The following is a 20,451-nucleotide window of genomic DNA, read 5'->3' as shown; positions in this document are numbered from 1 at the left end:
GGGCGGTTAATTCTGGCGTGTCTGCGGGTTCAGACTGCATTACTCCTGCTCTTGTTCTTTTTCTGGAGCATCGGCCAGGCGGTGCTAGTTCAGCATCGGGTCAGCGTCTGTGGAAGAAAATTCCCAGTCCCGGTCGCTTCCACGGGAGACCCAGGTCTTCCCCAAGAGGAGGACGTGAAAACTCCATTTCAAACTTGATAAACAGGAATCTCCTTGTCACTTTCCTTGAATCTATTTTGCTACTTAAAAATACACACTGGGATCAGTGATGAGGTCGGGGGATGTTTAGGAAAAGGTCAGCGAGTCCAGGGCCAGATTCGCCGGGAGGCAGGACCAGAGAGTGCTCTGGGCTCTCGCTTTCCGAGAAGAGCGAAGGGGGAATCTTTGTGATGCAGCGCGATCGCAGGTGACACTTTGTTTAGACCACTTTTCTGTGCTCGGAAAATGACAGCTTCCAAATCACAAACTGATCATTGCTGTAGGTTCCCACTTCTGCCTAGTCGACCAGGGAGGTCCCAGGAGAGGCGCTGCGGGAGGTGCAGGCCGCAGACAATGCCGGGTGGGGACGGGGAGGGGCGCCGGGGAGAGCACGTTCTCCACGCCCCAAGCTGCGAACACGTTCCGAACCCTGGGATGGTGCATCCTGGCTTCGGAGATGGTCCGTGCGGCCGGAGCGAGTGGGAGGGGAGAACCCACTGAAGGTGACGATGGACTTAACACTTCACTTTTCATCAAGGCCCAAACCACCACCCTGCTCAGGACCGCCGGCAAGATGACTTGGGGAAGCGGGGCTCTTCCAGCCGTGGTCTTAGGACCAGCCTCCACCGCACCACCTGGAAGTCTGTTAGAATGCAAACTCTCAAGCCCCACCCCTGACCAGCTGAATCAGAATCTGCATTTTAACAAGATCCCCAGGGGAAGGTTATGCACATAAAAATTTGAGGGGTGGTCCCAGCCCTGGTTAATTATCGGGGACCTAGTGGGTCACAGTAGCTGCAATATGCTAACCCTCCCGGTCAAATGAAGCTCTCACTTTTCAGGAAGCTCCGCAATCCTTCCTCGGAAAGGACTCTTGGAAATAAAGTAGATAAGAAGTGAATACAGACTCGTGTATTACACACTTGCATGTTCTCTCTCTCTCTCTCTCACATACACACACGAACACAAACACAGGGCACCGCTCAAGACAGCAGGTGCTCCTTCTGCCTTCTTCCCAGAGCCAGAACCCCCGTAGTACCTGTAGGATGGAAAGCTGGTACTCGAGAGAGATTACAAATGGTAGCGGCAGTGGAGGGGCCTGCCATATGCCCCTGACTGGCTACTTTCTGCTGGCATCATGCCGTCAGGCTGGCTTCAGAGGACCCAACCCTTGGTTCCCCCATCAATTCTGAGTCGACACAGGCAGGGTACTTCACCCGAGGTTTGCACGCATCCCTGCCAACAGGTCAGTTAATTCTGAATGGTGACAGGTAGACTCCCATTTGGAATGGGGTTCTGGCCCTCGGGAAAAATCCCTGGGTCATTGCTGAAAGGAAACTTGAAGACATAAGCAGAGTAAGTTCTGCTGGAACCCATGTCAGAAGAGGAGAAGAAGAGGAGCAAGTAGAAGAAAATGACCTCTATAAGCACATGGCTTTGTCTACAATGGTCAGGGCTGCAGTCTCGCCGTCTGTAGTATAGGAATTACTCATTAAAGTAGTTGCTGAATGGACCAGAAATCTATAAACTCCTCTTCATCATGAGAGGAGTTCATCTGCTTAATATGAGAGCAAGTTGGTTCTAATGTTTTTTCTGTTAATCCAAAGCCCCCATATCACTCTGATATGGAAGGCAGAAGCGGCCTAAGGCCACCAAATCCAGGCCTTGCTAACCTCCTTCTGATCTCCACTTTCCTAAGAAGGAATGTCCAAGTCTGATTCTTCAGGTTCATGATGGATTCTCCGTGACCCCCATCCTCTATTGCTGGCCTTTTGGGCAGGAATAACAGATTACCTCCAAGAATAACATCTAAATGTATGAAAGAGTTCACAGGGCCACCAATACAGATACATCTAATTTAGGCATCCCTTAAGAGGAACTTATTCTGATTCACATTGACATGTTGTTACTGCTACTCAAAATTGTAATTGCTGTATTTTTATCTCTTCCAATTAGATTAATTACCTGCTTAAGAGTCCCACATACAGAAATGTTCTAAAGCCTCAACAATGGTAGACAGGATGCCAAGAAGATACTAGAAATATTCATCAGACCCTGGAACCGAATGGGCAGATCATTGATCTTCTCCACAGGCCTACAAAGATGGCAATGGGGTCGACAACTGCTCAACCTGACCACCAAGGAAGCTCACAAAAATGCACAATGCATAACCCAACCATCCAAACAGCCATCAAATTCTACAAGCATCAGAGAAAGAGATGTGAGTACCTAATTCATCCAATGGGACCTGTGGACAGAGCCTCACCCCTCCCTGGTATCAGGCTAGGAAGTCATCGCCTGGGGTTGGCATGCAAATAGCTTCTCTTCCTCCCTTAACTCAGGAAGGGCACCAACACAGGTCAGAGAACATAATACTGGTTTGTTTTCTGGACTCAAATCCTTGTTCCCTTGGAACGGTGACTTCTTGCACAGGTGAGAACTGAGTGAATATAGTGTAAGTTATTTTGGTAAAGTTTCCATGATGTCAAATCTAATATTCTTATTATATATTTCACTTAAAATAATAAAAAATAATGTCATCATAAAATAATAGTTTATTATATAAAATGATACAACTATACTGAAGGAAAAATATAGATTGAAGAGACAATCCTACCACCAAATACAACTAGGGTTGCTGGCAACATATTTATCTTATTTTATCATTATTTATTAGGACTTATTTCCCATATTTTCCTGTGAATCTTGACCAAGAGAGGTAGATTGTGTGCATGTGTATAAACTTACTGTGTATAAACGTACAGTGTCATATCTTGCTTTTCTCTCACTTAAAATCACTTTCTTCTGTGTGTGTGTTTTCACATAAATCTCCTTTGAAAGATATTCTTCACTAATTATCTTTTCAATTGCCCTCTCTGTAAACAACTGGGATTTTGGCCATCAAAGAACTATGAAAGCCAGCAAAAAAAGTATCTGAATGTTCAACGCCAAGTAGACTAATTTTGATAGTCTGATTTTTCTAAACGAAATTTCAGAAATAACAACCCACAGAAAATGAAATGTTAATTACAACCTTTGACACAACTATATGCCTCTTCTTTATTAAGACTTGGGACTCACCCTGAAAATGCCACCGTGAATGAATAACGGAGGGGTGGGTGTCTGATTTCCCCCAAACCAAGGGTTATTTGGAGGTAAAACGTGTATTTTCACAAGATTTTGCTAAGTCACCTTTCTCTGTCTCTTCTGTTTTTACCTCACCGGCAGACCTGTCTGGTAATGCGGTAAATAAAGCAAGGGTCCTCATCCTCTGAGATCTAATACCTGGTGATCTGAGGTGGGAGTTGATGTAATAATAATAATAGAAATAAAATGCACAGTAAATGTAATTTGGAAACCATCTCCCCCGACCCTGGTCCCTGGAAAAATTGTCCTTCATGAAACCAGGTCCTTGGTGCCAAAAGTTTGGGGACAGCTTCCCTAAAGCAAAGCCTGTCCCAGTATGTATTCTCCAAAAGGCTTCCTTTTGAATCTTGATCAGCCAGAAGCGCCCGCCCCACCACCACCACCCTTTGGCATTTTATGGGTCATCGCTTTGGGAAGTTGAGTTCTATTTGTTGATATTCCTTCCCCACTGGCTAGTTTCACATGATGAAGAGCCACGCGGATGAAGGAGTGTTACTGGAAATTGCAGGGAGCCCAGAGGAGGCCCAGATTTGAGTCTGAGTCTATGCGCTGGGACAGCACCCGGAATAAAATCAGTGCGCGCTAACCCCTAGCATAGTCGTCGATTATAAGGCGACTTTTACGCAAACCCGGCAGCGCCGGACAAGACTGGGTAACAGGGGACAAGGGTAAAGGAAAGTTGTGCAGATTTCAGTCCTCCTTCAGATAAGGGGGTGGAGGGAGATTTGGAGAAACATCTGTTTTCAGCCCGAGTTACCCGAGAACTTTTTTCCTGGAGAGAAGCTCCCGGAGCAATTTACAGCATTCCAGCCAGAGGCTCTCGTGCCAGACGCTCTGAATCAACCTTTAGAAACTCGAGCTGCCGGGAAGGGAAGAAGCCAGAGTCGCAGGGGTGGGAGCGCCCCCTCGGGCCTCGGCGTGGAGACCAGCGGCGGGCCCGCGGCGTGAGCGCTCGCTCCCCGCATCAGCCGGCCGCGCTCGACTTTCCCGGGGAGGGTCCTCGCGGCCGCGTCGCCCGAGCTCCGCGGCGTCGCCACAGGCGACGGAGGCCGATCTGGATTTGTGCAGAACTTCGGGGACCCGGAAGAAGCGCCAGCACCCCCCTGCCCACCGGAAGCCTTTTCCGGGAGACTGGGAGACGCCGTCGGACGGCGCGAGCGTCCGGGTCGCGCGGGCTTAGGGCCGCGGGAGTCCGTAGGGCTGTGGTCTATCCCGGGGCCGCGTGACCGACAGGGGGAGCCCTATCACTGCGGAAGCCGGGGACCCGGGGCCGGGCCACCCAGGGGCGCGCCCTCCTCAACCCGGCCGTGCTCTCTTCTGCGGGCGGAGAGGTTTCCAGAACCAAGAGCGAAAAGAGAGGAGTGGACACACATAGACGCACATACTAGGTTAACCAGGACGCTCGAGCTTTCCATCTCCTGCACCCCGGAAAGTTGTCTGTCGTTTCTCCGGTTTTACTGTCTGATCTATTGGCTCAAACGGTAAAGAATTAGCCTGCAATGCAGGAGACGTGGGTTCGATCCCTAGTTCGGGAAGATCCCCCGGAGAAGGAAATGGCAACCCACTTCAGTATTCTTGCCTGGGAAATCCCATAGACAGAGGAGCCTGGCGGGCTACAGTCCATGGGGTCGCAAAGAGTCGGAGACAACTGAGTGACTAAGCACACACACTACTGAGTGTGAGAAGGGCCCCGCAGGGAGGAGGAAGGGCGCGTGCGTGCGCGTTTGTGTCTGTGTGTTTCTGCCCTGGGCCTGCACAGAATGCTTTGAAAAACAGGCCAGTGCGCACCGTCTCTCCCAGCCCTCTGGAGAGTGGTCAGGTCGTTTCCACCCACGATGGGGGACGGGTGAGAGATGCCCAGGGTCTGGTCCCTTCGGCTCCCCCCGCACACACCGACACTATGTGTGCCTACACCCAGGGCACTCCCAGGCTGTACCCAGGACCTCCCTGTCCCTCTTGGGGGTTCTCGCTTTTGGGCAGACGAAGACCTTTGGCTATGGGGAACCCTTCCCCGGCCCTCGCTCAACGGATACATTAACGCCCTCTTTATGAATTAGTCAGATCAGCAGTGCCTGCACCTTTAGCTCAAAGCGTTGCAGGCTCTAGCGCCCTGGAGTAGAGGAAAGGGGTGGGAGTTGCCCCAGCCCACTGCTCCGCCCCTGTCCTCTGGCCTGACCCTTACCCGGCCTTCCGCTCTAGATGCTCAGTTCCGTGCCTGCCACCTCGCTTCTGTCTTTGGCCACCACTCCCCACAACTCTGGACAGGTGGGGCAGATACCCACTGTTTCCTCTCTCTGTGGGGTTGAGGGCTCAAGGCTGCATCCTCACGGCCCAGCTGGGTTTTTAGAATCAAGAAAGTGTGTCCACCTCCAAACACCTGTAGTAGTATTCCCTACCACCCCCACCCCAAATCTGGCTCACTGAGGTCTCCGTATCTAACCCAGAACAGATGATCATTTGAATTGGAAGTTGGATCGAAAATAAAAGGACGAATATGGTGCTAGGGTTGCAAATTCTCATAAAACAGTTCCTCGGGAAAGCGGAGACCACAGAGCCCCTCGGGCGGACTCTTTTTGCCCCAGTATTGATTCCTTAATTCCCCTCTCTCCTCTTGCCTCACCCCTCACCTCAGGCCTTGTTTGTTTTAGTTATGAAACGCTGTGGGTACTTCGGTTGTGGCTGAAAAGTAACCTTGAAACACTCTGTTCTGTCAGAGACAAATAGTCTCCCAACCGTCGCAGCTGCTGGCGGGGCCGCTTGCGCCCTGCACCCGGCGCCGGGACAGTGGGACGGGGCTTGTCCCCGCCAGCCGCCCGGTCGGGCCCTGGAAGCCGGGCTCGGAGGAGGCAAAAAGCCGGGGCGGCGGGACCGCAGGCCTTCCGTAGCCGCTCTGGGTCTTAACTGTAACGGGAGTGGCCTCCCAGCAGCAGCGGCCGGGGAGTTCAAGGTGTGTACACAGTTTTGCTACATAGGACAGCGCTTTGCAAACTGGCTCTGTCACCAGCTGGCTGTTTTGACAGGGAATGAACCCTGCGAGCGCAGAAACCGGGATAAATAAATGTGGCTTTGATAAGGCTCTGCGGAGCCTGAGCGGAGGCCGGACGCGCCCTCGGACCGACGTACCAGGCGCCCGGCACAATGAGACTCGGCGGGCGGGGGGAGGGTTGGTGGTAGGGGTCAGAGCCCGGGGCCGCTCCACTGGGTGGCCTCCTCAGGGGTCCTCCTCCCGCGGGGACGCCCCGCAGACGAAAGTGGGGGCTGGACCCCCGAGAGGCCCGCGTCCACCCTCTTGGCTCTCCTGTCGAGGCTCCGCGCGCGGGGGTGCAGGGCGGCTGAGTGGGTGGGGGGGACGGGCAGGTGCGGGGCGCAGGCCGGGGCTCCCTCTCGCCCAGGTGTGAGCTGATTATTCAAATGGGCTGCCCCGGGTCTGGGGATTGGAGGCCCGCGCCGGCGCGCCGCGCTATATCACCAGCCGCCCACGTCACTGCGGCACTTGTCCGCTGCGCGGTCCACACCTCCTCCCCCTCCCTCCTCCACCCCTTCCTCCTCCTCCTCCTCCTCCTCCTCTCCGCCCCCCCACCCGCCCCCGCGCCGCGCGCTTCCCGCCGCCTCCGGGCAGCTCGGCACTGCCAGCCTCGGCCTCCACCGGGCAGCCCGCGAGCGCGGCGGCGGCTGGCGCTCCGGCGGCGGGGCTCGGCTCCGGGCCTCCTCCTACCCCCGGCCCCCTCCTCCCACGACCCAGACCTCCCGCCCACTTCCCACCACCGCCTCCGGCCGGCCGAGGGAGCGGGGCCGAGAGACAGGGAGAGCGAGAGGGAGGGAGGGGACCGTGCCTCGGCCGACTTTTTTTTTTTTTTTTTTTTAAGGAGGGTGGGGGTGGGGGGGGTGATTGCCGATCGTTTGTTGTGGCTGTTAAATTTTAAACTGCCATGCACTCGGCTTCCAGTATGCTGGGAGCGGTGAAGATGGAAGGGCACGAGCCGTCCGACTGGAGCAGCTACTACACCGAGCCCGAGGTAGGCATTCGGCTTTGCCGGGGAAAGCTGGGTGGCGGCGTCTGCCCTCGGTCCCAACCTCGGGACCGCTTCACTGGCCGGCTCCCGGCCCCCCACCCCACCCCAACACCACCCCCAACACCACCCCAGCCTCTCGGGGCAGCCGCCTTTCCCACCCTCCTTCGACTCAAATGGGTCTCTCTTTTTTTTTATACGACACACTGTTAGCCTTGAGATAATATTAACTTTGTGATCAAATATTGACTTGCGGCGCCTCCAAATCCTCTCCGTGGCCGAGCCACGCACTATCCTAACAGAGTTGTGTTTGGCAGCGCGCGGCTGGGGAGGGGTGGGAGGTCGGCCGGCGAGGGGGTGGGGAGCTGGAGAGGAGAAGGTGGGCAGGAGTCGGGGGCTGGGGTAGAGAAAAAAAAGGTCGAGGACGAGACGACAAAGAGGAAGAAAGTTTGTGGCTACAGAGCCCAGCCGCGAGCAGTTCAGTTCGCGGTCCCCTTCCCCTCCCGCCACTCAATGTCTCAGGGTGGCCAAAGGCTCCGCGCGGGAACCGCGTCTAGGTTCCCCCGGGGACCAGGATGGGGTCCGGGAGGAAGGCTGAACGGAGAGGACCCTGGGATCGTCTCCGCGGGAGACCGCCCGGCGCCGTGTCCCACAGGTCGCTGGCCAGGGTTGGAGGTGGCTTCCGAGGCAGCGGCGCCTGCTCGGTGTACTGGCTTGAGAGTCGGGGAGATTCTGCAGAGGGGAGATGCATTTGGGGGTGCCTGGCTCAGCGCGCTCCTGGAGACCACTGCTGTAGAATCTGAACCGGGCGCAGGAGGGCTGAGGGGTGACCACGAGCGCAGAGCCGCAGCCCCTGCGCCCCCTCTCCGAGGGCGATCGCGGCGCGCTCCGGGTGACACGGACGCTGGGTCGGGGCCCCGGCCGGGGCCGCGCGAAGGCAGGACTCCCTGGAGGGCTCCCTGGAGGCCTCCCTGGAGGCGGGGGCCTGGGCTGGCCCGATGGCCGGGTGTGGGGCGTGGGATGTGGGGTGTGGGGCGGGGGTCCGGCCAGGCGGCCGGGAGCTCTCCAGCTGCGGTGCTAATGCTGTGCGCCTCCCTTCGGGCTCTGTTCTCAGGGCTACTCCTCGGTGAGCAACATGAACGCCGGCCTGGGGATGAACGGCATGAACACGTACATGAGCATGTCGGCGGCCGCCATGGGCAGCGGCTCGGGCAACATGAGCGCCGGCTCCATGAACATGTCGTCGTACGTGGGCGCGGGCATGAGCCCGTCCCTGGCCGGCATGTCCCCCGGGGCGGGCGCCATGGCCGGCATGAGCGGCTCGGCCGGGGCGGCCGGCGTGGGGGGCATGGGGCCGCACCTGAGCCCGAGCCTGAGCCCGCTAGGGGGGCAGGCGGCCGGGGCCATGGGCGGCCTGGCGCCCTACGCGAACATGAACTCCATGAGCCCCATGTACGGGCAGGCGGGCCTGAGCCGCGCGCGCGACCCCAAGACGTACCGGCGCAGCTACACGCACGCCAAGCCGCCCTACTCATACATCTCGCTCATCACCATGGCCATCCAGCAGAGCCCCAACAAGATGCTGACGCTGAGCGAGATCTACCAGTGGATCATGGACCTCTTCCCCTTCTACCGGCAGAACCAGCAGCGCTGGCAGAACTCCATCCGCCACTCGCTGTCCTTCAACGACTGCTTCCTCAAGGTGCCCCGCTCGCCCGACAAGCCCGGCAAGGGCTCCTTCTGGACCCTGCACCCCGACTCCGGCAACATGTTCGAGAACGGCTGCTACCTGCGCCGCCAAAAGCGCTTCAAGTGCGAGAAGCAGCTGGCCTTGAAGGAGGCCGCGGGCGCCGCGGGCGGCGGCAAGAAGGCGGCCGCCTCCGCCGGGGCCCAGGCCTCGCAGGGTCCGCTCGGAGAGGCGGCCGCCGGGCCGGCTCCCGAGACTCCGGCGGGCACCGAGTCACCCCACTCAAGCGCCTCCCCGTGCCAGGAGCACAAGCGAGGGGGCCTTGGGGAGCTGAAGGGGACGCCGGCCTCGGCGCTGAGCCCCCCGGAGCCGGCGCCCTCGCCCGGGCAGCAGCAGCAGGCCGCGGCCCACCTGCTGGGCCCTCCGCATCACCCGGGCCTGCCGCCCGAGGCCCACCTGAAGCCGGAGCACCACTACGCCTTCAACCACCCCTTCTCCATCAACAACCTCATGTCGTCAGAGCAGCAGCACCATCACAGCCATCACCACCACCAGCCCCACAAAATGGACCTCAAGGCCTACGAACAGGTGATGCACTACCCCGGCTACGGGTCCCCCATGCCGGGAAGCCTGGCCATGGGCCCGGTCACGAACAAAGCGGGCCTGGATGCCTCGCCCCTGGCCGCAGACACCTCCTACTACCAGGGGGTGTACTCCCGGCCCATTATGAACTCCTCGTAAGAAGACAGCGGCGACCCGGCTAGCCCGGGACCCAGATGGGAGAGACAGGAAGTGGGGTGGAGACTCTGAGGAAGGGCTGCTGGAAAGGTGCAAGGGAGAAGGACCCTTCACACCCTGCCCTGCCCCCCCACAGAGGTCTCCCCTCACCCTCTGCAGTCCTTCCCTCCCTCACGTGGGCCACACTGATGTCTACCATCCTATATAAGGAGGGAAAAAGAAAAAGCTAAACAGTTTTTAAAAAAGAAGAAAAGCCTCAGTTTCCACTACTGTGTAGACGCCTGCTTCTCTAAGAACCTGCCAATTCTTGACTTTTTGTTGTTGTGGTTCCTCTTCATTACTGTCGTTGCAGGGAAGTCTTACTTTATTAAAAAAAAGAAAAAGAAAAAAACACAAACTTTTGTGAGTGACTCAGTGTAAAACTATGTAGTTTTAACAGAAAACAAGAGTTGTACTATTGTTTTAAAAAGAGAAAAAAAAATAATAATGTAAGGGACTGTTGTAAATGCCCAAGAAAAGAAAAGAAAAAAGCATTCGCATTCTTGATACGGTGAAATCCAGGTCTCAAGTCTGACTAATTTATGGTTTCTGCGTGCTTTATTTATGGCTTATAAATGTGTGTTCTGACTGCAAGGACCAGAGTTCCACAAATCTATATTAAAGTGTTATTGCCAGTTTTTTGCTTTGAATCTTCAAGATTTTTTTTCCTTTGCCTGATTTAAAAAAATAAACATATCCGGGATATATTTTAAAATTGAGGGAGGGAGACCCTGACTGGTTGCAGGTTTCATTTTATTTGGAGGGCGATGGTTGCTGCTTTATCAACATTTTATTGTCAACATTTCAGACAAACTTAGAGTTGAATGAATTTTACAGTAAACAGACACACACCCATTGCTCAGATCCTATAGTTCTCAGCTCAGTATACTTGTTATACTGGATGTCTGACCCATCTATCCACACCTCCATCAGTCTACTTATGTTCCTAGATGCATTTCAGAGTAAATTTCAGACTTCAGTACACTTCACCCTAAATACTCCAGCAAGAACATCATTAATGGAACTCAACATTGTTCAAGGTGACTTTTTGAATTTTGAGTTTAACTTTACACAAAATGAAACTCAAAGATCCTAGGTGAACCATTCTGGGGGTTATGGGGTTGATGCAGGTTCATCTCCAAAGCCTGGCAAAAACCACACTCCATATCCATATTTTCCAGCTGGGCCATGTGAAGGTGAAATGTTGTTGACATCTCTTGCACACTGGGCCTGGTTTCTCTTGGAGGAAAAAAAAAAAAAATCCTGGATTTCGTGTGTGTGTGTGTGTGTGTGTGTGTGTGTGTTTGCTGTATTCCCAATCCTGGGCCTACCTTCACAGTGAGTCCAGATTGGACTTGCAAATTCCTGGTGCAGCCCTTTTCCTTTTTGTCATTGCCTCTCTCTTCACCTTTTCCTGGAATTGGGTCTCTACCTGCATTTGACAACAGGCTTCTGTTTACGATCCACCACCACCCCATCCCACCCTCTACCTTCACTTAGATGTTCTGCACAACCTTGGTAGAACTCGCTGCAGCCCAGAGGTAGTGAGGCTTCTGGAATCATGCATTTGAGCATTTGGTCTGGAGAAACAAAGGACTTTCTCCTGGAAGAGATTTTAAAAGGGATCTTGGAGTTCTGATGGAAATCTTTAAAATAGGTATATTGGGGAATGAGGCAGAGGTAAGAGGGTGTCCGGCATGTCTGGCCAGGTGCCCCCTGCCAAGGGTTGGATTCCAGGGGTCTGCAGGTTTGCGCCCTACCCTCCAAACTCCTGGGACCTTGCCAAGTGACCTGTTAGGCCAGGTTAGCAAGCCAGGATTACAGGGCCAAGGAGATGAGTGGGTATGCTGTGATCCTTAAAGGAAAACCCCAAAGCATAAAGGAAGACCCAGAATAAATTCTTACAAATCACACTGCCTCCTTTCAAAAATAGCCTAGCAGGAGTAAAATCAGGGCCAATAAGAGCGGAAACCTCAGAGGCCAAATGGGGGTTGTGTGGGCAGAGTGGGCTCTGCTTTGGTTTTGCCAGAGGCATCTGCTGGCCTGCCAGCTGGCCAGGCTAGGGCAGGAGCCAGTGGGCTCTAGGGGCCCCCAGAGACTTGGGATCATCCAGGGCAGAGCTAGCTTGCATAGGGTGAAAATTTCTGGAGTGAGAGGCCAAAACTTTAGCCCTTGGGTTTCTAAGCCCAAGCTCCCCTGTCCAGACTAGATCTTTGGGCTTCTTGACCACCCAAACTTGAAATGTCCCTGGCAGTTGCCTGAAGCCTGGACACTGCCTGTCAGATCGCCCTCTGCCACCTCGCGGGATCTCTCTGCCCCTCAAACCCTGGCCTTCCCAGGCGCTTGAGGGGGGTTTGTACTCGCCTCCGCCTCCCGCCTCCAAATCCCTTTTTAACATGCCACATTGTCCCGAAGAACACAAGGAAGAGAAATTGGGGAGGGGGAGGGGGAGGAGAGGGGATGGTGGAGGGGTAGGCGATCCGGAGGCCGCAGCCAGCAATCAGGGCCGTCTCTCCCCCTGGCAGGGACACACACGTCGTGAGCCCAGCCTGAAATGTGTTTCATTATCACATAAAAGGCTCCTGCGGCGAAGGAGCCGAGAGGCAGGGCCGGGGGCAGAGTGAGGGACAATGAGGGCTGAAAGCGCTGCCCTAACCTGCTATGTTTCCTATCGCACGCCCATTGTGCGAGGGTCGTTTTAAACTACTTAGCGCGCCCCCCTCCACTGATCCCGGCCGATAAGATATAGTTCTGTAGGAATACTTAAAAAGGATGTCGGGGAGCAGGCCGCTCCGGAGGCTTTTCGGCGCATCCTGAGTCTTTCGGCCCTACCCTCTCGCCCCAGCCCCTACTCCCGCCAAGGCCCCCAGCTTAACTGGCGCTCACACTGCCCTCCGCCCGCGTCCCCCAACTCTGCGTAGTAGGGTGCAGCGTCTCTTTTTCCCCTCCCTCTCCCTCTCTTTTTCTTCCTTTTCTGCGCGCGGGTTTAAGCAACCGTGATCTGTGAATAAACAGTCAGTAAACAACCGAAAAAAACATTCTAGATCCGAATTCCAGGAGGGTAAACTTTCCAGGCCACGTCACACTTCAGCAAATTTGCACAGATATTATATTGCCCCCCTCCTTTATTATTCTTTTTTTTTTTTTTTTTTGCAGGATCCCATTGTACTTAACTGAATTTTATAACGCTGATCGATATCTTGGTAAAATATTCATTTTTAAACTAGCGGGCAGTGAAATCTTTGCTTTGTGTGCTAAAGTCAACAGTCGCTCGGTTTGAGCTCAAATAAATGCGGGGATGCCTCGGCTCGGAGCAGTCGGCCGCCTCCCTCCGCGCTCTGGACGCTCTGCTGCCGCCGCCCGTCCGTCCACCCGCCCGCCCGCCACACCGCAGGTAGGGAGTGCGCCCCCCACTGCCGTCCGCGCGCCTCCCCGCCCCCAGCCAGACCCTAGCCCTACCCGGGGCTCCGAGGCCTGAGGGGCGGGGAAGGAGGGAGAAGCCAAGCCGGAGAGAATCCGGGGTTGGGGAGGTGGCCTTTTCGCGGGGAATTCTGAGGATGCTAGGTGTTGGGGGACCCAGAGTGAACCTGGGTCCTGCGCACAGCTGGAAAGTTTGGCGGGGGCCCGAAGCGCCGGGAAGCCACCGCAGGCTCCCGCAGCCTCTCTGGGCCGGGGATTCGATCCGAGGGCCTCCTGTCGCCCTGGGACAGTCGGGGAGGCGGGGGTGGGAGCCGGCCTGGGCCTCAGAAGCTGGGGTGGGGGCGGCGGGAGATGGCGCGCTGGTCCTGGGAGGCTGCAGAGCGAGGCCCGAGCGTGGGTTCCAGGGACGCGGAGGCCCAGCGGCGATGGGGGCCCCGCCGTCCGGGAGCCGAGGAGGGGCAGCGCCTTTCCCAGCGGCTCGGGAAGCCCGGGTTCTCGCCGTGAGCGCGCAGAGCCGCAGAAAGGTCCGGGAGCCTCGGGGCCACTAGCCGGTTCCAGGAGGGAAATGCTGAACCCGGCCGCGGGGCGGTTCCTCGACCACTGCCCTCCCCTCCGCGCTGGCCCTGGACACCGGGTTTGGAGGGATCAGACAGACGGTGTCGCCCCATGTCCCTTCCCCGGGCCTCTGATGGCGCCGGGTCACAGCGCCCGGCATCTGTCCCGCCTACGGGAAAGCGCCCGCTCGGAAAACTAGCGGCTCCGAGGCTGCCAGTTGACACAGCAAGACCCTCGACTTTGGAGAACGGGGTAGAAAAGGTGTCTTTCCCCTGGGGTCTACCAGGTGCTCCTCCCCACTCCAAATCTGCATTCTGCCTGGGGGTTTGCTTTCTAGGGCTGGGTGTCTGGCTTGTTGGAGGCTCGCGCCGGCTCGATCAGTTTGGTATTTCGCCAGGACGTAGATCTCGCTAGGTCTCGGACCACCGAAATTACCCGCCACCATAGCTGGAAAGTTTCTTCCCTTCCCACCGCAGTCACACATATCTCAAACCCAAAAGGCCAGAAATCGGTCTTGAAAATTGGCATGGTCAGTTCTGTGGACACCTCCCTGTGTAGGGAGCCTGGGCGCCCTCCACCTCCTTCCCCCGTCCCCGCGGGGCGGCGTGCGCCTTTGTCCACCGCGCCCAAGGCCGGCTGGGGTGCGCGCCTGCCCTGCCGTGATCCCAGCCCAGCTTCGGTTCGCGTGGCTGGTTATCTTCCCTGAACGAGACGGCTCGCCTGCGGGACACACGCGCGGCTAATCGTTTTTAAATAATTAATGCCTCCCCGTTCCGCTGGTAATGCGCGGCCTCGAATCCGTCAATTACTTGTCATTAGACGCTGTCGCCCCACGTCTTTCCCCGCGCCTCTGATGGCGCCGGGTCACCGCGCCCGGCCCACTCCACGGCCGAAGAAAAAAGGTGCCTGGGCTCTGAGAGCCGGTGCGGAGTAGCCGCGGCCCTTAATTCAGTGTTTTGAAAGAAAGACCCTCGCTGAAGAGATGTAATCTTCCAAATGGCCAATTTAAACGCCTGATGTTTATCGCCTGCCTTCTCCCGGCTTTATACAGAGAAGCCCGTCGTCAGTGCTTTGGAGGCCTTTTAATGTGAGGAGGCGTGGGGCAGGGAGAGGTTAGAGAAAAAGCTCAGTGGTGGGGGAGGGGGGGCGGGGTGAGTAAGGAGAGGGTGTGTTTGCTCAACAAGGTACCTGGAGGTACCTCGGGGTAACTGGTTTTCTCTGGGACAGCACACCCTTCTGAGATCGGGGCTCTGCAGATCCTCTCCACTTGGAGCCGGGATCTTCTGAACTGTGTTGTCCAGAACTCTCCAGAGAACGTGGCAGGGCCTCTGGGGTGGGAATGTCCCCTTTGTGCTAGGAGGGAGGAGGAAAAATCTGAGCAAGCAAACCACCCCCGCCATGGACCTAACCTAACTGTGGCCAGTGTCTGCAGACTTACAGGCACTGAATCCCACCCAATAGAAGAGACTCCCTCATACCAACCCCTCTGAGAGCCACCAACCCCACAGAAGAGCAAGATTTCAGACTCTAGAAGCCTCTGTCCGGCCAGAGACCCAGTGGACACCAGCCTAGGCTATAGCACCATGGCAACCTAGGCCGCCCAATGGTTGGTGGAGCGAAATTACACAAACAAAAACAAGAAAAAACTCTCCCAAAGTTTGCTACTCCGTTTAATTACTTATCAGTTGCTTCCTTTCCCCATCAAATGTTCTTTTTGTAGTAAACAGATATCTGAGGATCTCAGGCCCTTTTGGAGTGAAAACAATACAGTGAGTCCACAGCAACCCCTACCCCCCGGGGCCCACCACCCCTTGACTGGAAAGCCAGCTGGCTTTCCACTTTACAGAGGTCAGCCCACAGCTTTCTTACGGCCACTACTCCCAGGACTTGGTTTCCTCTGAGAAGAGGAGAAAAGAGAATGTGGGCTGGAGGGAAAGATCCTAAGGAGGGTGGGAGAAACTGTTTTAACATGGATGGGGGAAAAGGCCAGTTGGCACGGGCCTGTGTGTCCGGCCACCCAACCCACCCATCTCCGTGGGTCCTTGGCTGCTCCTGAGACCATATCTTTTCTCTGGGCAGGCACAAGAATTGGGTTTTTGGTTTTTTTTGTTTTTTTTTTTTTTGAGAAATTCCTTTTCAATGAGATGCACTGGATATGGGCAGTGTGTTACAGGCACCTCCGGAGACAAGCAAACAAAAACTGCTGGGAGTCAATGGTGCCCCCAGTGGTGCTCAGTGGGGTCCCCAGTTCAGTGGGGTCCCCAGCTCCTGGCGGGCTGCTCCTCCCTTACACAAAACTCCCAGGGAGCGTGCTGCCCCTGGCACTCCAGGGGCTGCCTTGGAAGCCTAAATCCTAGGGCATCTTCCGCATTCTGTTCACAGCCTTCCTGCTCTCTCTCTCATCCTTTCTCTCCTTTCTTCTTTAAAACAATCATGTGTGTCCCCCCCTCACCCCCTCCCGCCATTGTATTTGTTGATGACCTAACACGCTCACACCAAAAGCCACACACAGAAAACCAACAACGTGGGATGGGAGGGGAGACCAATTATGAGTGAGGCTAACAAGCAGGGAACACCCAAGTTGAGGCCGGCTGTCTCCTGGGAGACTGATGGAGGCTTATTTTACAAGCTGTCATTCCTCCCTGGTCCCTATTGCCAGACTGGAAGTGATTCCTATTCTCCCTTCCCCCAGCCCCTGCACCCTTGGGGTTTGTTCCAGAGTCTTTGTTCATCCTCTGCAGAAGGTGCTGAGGACACAGGATGGTGTCACAAGCACATCTGCACAGCAGTGTCCTCAGTTTTTTACCTTAGTGGCTGATCCTCAGAGCTCCGTGCTCACTGCTAACAAAACACTGGTCAGATGTCCCTGTTATACATGTCCCCCCATCCCCGCCAGGTTCCCATGAGAAGGCATCGACTCACTCTTTACACACACCTCTTTCTCAAAAAAAGGTGGGCAATGTCACTGCCAGATAACACAACTGATAGTCTTGGTGCTGGAAAAAAAGTGACACAAATTAAGCTGCATTCATTTATATAAAACTAGAGGTTCTCACATCTCATTAGGGCAAGTGCCTGTGTTGAGACACTCTTTAAGCTACTCGGAGGCTCTGATAGTCCCTGCTATGCCAGGATGCCGTGCCAGCAAGGCCATATTGACTGAACTTAAATATGTCAAACGAACTGAGAGGGAAAACTTGTGCATCATAAAGATAGGTGCGTGAGGGGGAAATACTGGGTATGATGTAGATGAAAACTTTGGAATCAGAACTGTTTGCTGGTTTTTAGTTCTACTTGCTTAAGTGGTTCCACTTCTGCTCACTTATATGGTTGAGGACTAGATTTTCTTCCTAGGCAAAACAGCATTTCCATGGTTTCACTTCTTGGGGAAAAAAGGTAAAACACAGGTTTCAAGAACAAGTAGGAACATTTTTGGACCGAGGTTGCTCATGACCCCAGCAAATCAAAATAAGGGGCATGTGGGTGAATTTCAACTTGCTGCTAAGTCGATTCAGTCGTGTCTGACTCTGTGCGACCCCATGGACTGCAGCCTACCAGGCTTCTCTGTCCATGGGATTCTCCAGGCAAGAACACTGGAATGGGTTGCCATTTCCTTCTCCAATGCATGAAAGTGGAAAGTGAAAGTGAAGTCGCTCAGTCGTGTCTGACTCTTAGCGACCCCATGGACTGCAGCCTACCAGGCTCTTCCGTCCATGGGATTTTCAACTTATTTCATTAGAAATATGGCCTCAATTCATCATCCCATTTGTTTTCACAAAGCAGATGTAGTTATATAATGGATTTTCTTGAAATGTTGGCTCACATAAAGAAAAGCATGCAACTCTTAATCTGAAGACTTGAGTGTTCAGAGTGCCTTCCTGGAAAATAGAAAACAACCTTGGGAAGTGTTTGACGGAGAGAACTTGGGAGGAGCTAAGGTGTGAAGTGGGAGCTAGGGGCTGGGGAGGGCAGATGACGAAGGAATGACATTTTCTGGGGAGGACCAGGGTAGATTGTTGGCCAGGACAGGACCTGGGTCACAGGCAGTTGTGTGTAGAAGCCAGAGGCTTCTTTAGCAGAGAGATCAAAATGCCAACCTGTGCACTTTGCTAGAAAGGAGATGACCCTCCACTTGAGCTTTCTGCTCACCTTACCTTCTAAAGCCCAGCCTAAGAAATTTAAAATAAAGGACACCAATTTCACTATGTATCTTCTATTCAGTCTGCAATTCTGAGCTACGTGAAACTGAGCTGTTTACACACAGAAAGAAGTTGCAACTTCAACAACTTGCTAGCAGAGAAAATTTACCGTCTACCCAAAAAAGATGAGTGCATTTTGGGGCAAAATCTTCTACCATCTTAGTGTTTCTCTCATTCCTGCCCCAGCCCCTCTCCCTCTTTCTTGATCATGACTATACTCCATCCACCATCTCTGAGTGGGGTCCCCTTCTGTACCATGCACCAAGCTAGGTGTCTTCAATGAACATGACCTCATTTAAGACCAGCAGCTGTCAGAATTTATGGGTGATGGGCCCAGGCAGAGAGAAATTAGAGAAAGAGCTCCAATTTCACAGTTCAGCATTGAATCCAAGCCTTTTACCTCTGTGTTCTTTCAACTTTTCATGGTTTCATGTGATATGGGCGCAAAACTCTCTGATTCTAATGCAATAGGAGGTCTGCTTTCACTAGGACCCCCAGGTTTTCAAAGTGAGTTACTGATGGTAAGCAAGGAGGGGGTTGGGGAAGGAGCCCCCAGTGTTAGAAGAAGGCTGGAAAGACACAAGAAGATCTCAAGGAGAACAGGCTTGGGCACTTCTTGGAAGGATGGCAGAGACCCTCCCAGCGCTGTCCTAGAAAGGGTCTCCTTTTCTTTCTTGGAGTTAGAATTCCCATGCGCCATGGACCCAAAGCTGACCAGAGGATCAGTCAGGCCTGGACCATGACTCCTCCCCATTCAAGCTTTGGGGGCCACAGGCTAAGGCTGGAAGGGAGAGGAAGGGCAGAGAATCAGCAGCTAGATGACTCTTCCAGTGGGAGTAGGAGAGAAAAATGCCAGAGAAGAGGAAAATGTCAGGGGCAGAAACAATGGCTTGCATATAGACTTAAACCATCCACAGACAAGGCGTCACCTGTCAGTTCTACTCCTTACCAGGGATCTTGATCAGGGGCCTCTGACCTCCCTCTGACCTGCACCTGGTGGCCCAACAGCCCAGGTGACAGCACAGCTGGAATGTACACTCTGACCACAGCTGGGCCCTTGCACACCCTTACTCCAATGCAGCTGTGCAGGCAGCTGTGCCCTGCCCCCACAGCCGCCTCCCCCAACGGCATACAAATGCAGATCTGGTAAACACCTGCCACTAGGTTTGGCCCAGAATGGGATGCTGGAGGAGAGGGTGGAGGGGGGGGTGGGTGGAAGGGGTACTGGCCTGCTTCGATCCCAGAAGGAGACCGGGACCCCACCTCAGTAAGCCTGCAGTCTGGGGGCAGAGTGCCACCCCAGTGGAGCTGCACACAAGCAAACGGGTGTGCAAGCCAAGGATGGCTGCTGCCTGCTTGCCCCAGGCCCTCCTGGCCTGGAGGTCTCCTTTTCTTTTCTACTTACTGGAAGATAAGTTCCCAGACTGTTTTAAGTGGGGTGGGACTTCCTGCAGATGGGGCCCCTCCCCATTGGGGATTCCAGGGGAGGTTCTGGACAACTGAGTCCTAAGACCCGCTCTGCACCCAATGATGTCTTGGATGTGGGGATGACCAGCCCTTGGAAATAATTAGAGTTCTGGATTAAACCAGTCTCCCCACTGCAAACTGATAATGGAGGCATTAGACTGAGATGGGGAGAAGGGCAGAGTCACCACGGTCAGACCAGGCGCAGGCCAGCCCAGGCACCTAGCCTTCTAGACAGGAGGAGGAGAATGGAAACTTGGAATTTGTGGGGGCGAGCTAGGGGCGGGGGTCTGATCTGCATTTTACCCCCCTCCACTTTAATCACCACTCCCCTCCAACCAGCCGAGTTTGCCAATTAAAGGCCAATCTCTCTTGATTTCTTTGCTTTAGAAGGACATTTCGATTCATCCAGGCAGACAATTAAATCCCCTTCTCGCCTTGCCCTTCCCAGAGCTCAGAACAAGATGCCTCCGTATCTCTTGCCAGCATCGAGCCACGGGAAGGAGTTGATCTCAGGTGCTAACCTGCAGTTATCAGGATGCCAGACTCATTTAGGGGGCTCAGCTCTGGAACCTGAGACGATCCCTTCATTGATCCTGGAAATCGCTCTTTAGATTTTGCCCTTGCTCAGTAAACAACTAAAAGTAACTGCAGGATTTCTCCCTTGCATTTAACAGAATCTCTCTCTCTCTCTCTCTCTCTCTCTCTTTCTCACACATACACACACACACACACACACACACACACACACACACACACACAGTCCACCACCCCCACCCCGCCCCGCGTTAGGCTCCTGCTCTTATTAATCATGAAGGGACAGAGAGACCACAGTCTTTATCTGTGCATGCTCAGTTGCTTAGTCGTTTCCGACTCTTTGTGACCCCCATGGACTGTAGCTCGCCAGGCCCCTCTGTCCATGGGATTCTCCAGGCAAGAATACTGGAGTGGGTTGCCACTCCCTTCTCTAGGGGTCTTCCTGACTCAGGGATTG

The 20,451-nt window shown here is 54.6% G+C and overlaps 1 protein-coding gene across 17 annotated transcripts in view; it reads left to right on the top strand.

Moving 5' to 3' along the window:
- Window positions 1–6,158: 6,158 nt before the first annotated feature.
- Window positions 6,159–20,451, top strand: part of FOXA2 (forkhead box A2) — a 68,406-nt gene continuing 54,113 nt past the window's right edge. For 14 of the 17 annotated variants that reach the window (XR_011570064.1, XR_011570073.1, XR_011570063.1 and 11 more), the window contains exons 1-2: window positions 7,229–7,361; window positions 12,976–13,213. Coding sequence is in view for 2 of the 17 variants with exons in the window: in XM_070801062.1 (XP_070657163.1) it covers window positions 7,275–7,361; window positions 8,470–9,783 (1,401 nt within the window). In the remaining 15 variants the exon portion in view is untranslated. Of the gene's footprint in view, window positions 6,293–7,212; window positions 7,362–8,469; window positions 10,470–12,975; window positions 13,214–20,451 lie in introns of those variants that run through there. The other 3 variants (XM_070801064.1, XR_011570061.1, XM_070801062.1) reach the window with 3 other exon arrangements.

The sequence above is a fragment of the Bos indicus genome, chromosome 13 (genome assembly GCF_029378745.1).
Source record: "Bos indicus isolate NIAB-ARS_2022 breed Sahiwal x Tharparkar chromosome 13, NIAB-ARS_B.indTharparkar_mat_pri_1.0, whole genome shotgun sequence".
Taxonomy (NCBI): Eukaryota; Metazoa; Chordata; class Mammalia; order Artiodactyla; family Bovidae; genus Bos; species Bos indicus.
Note: the sequence above shows the minus strand (reverse complement) of the source record. Positions and strands in the feature narration are given on the sequence as shown.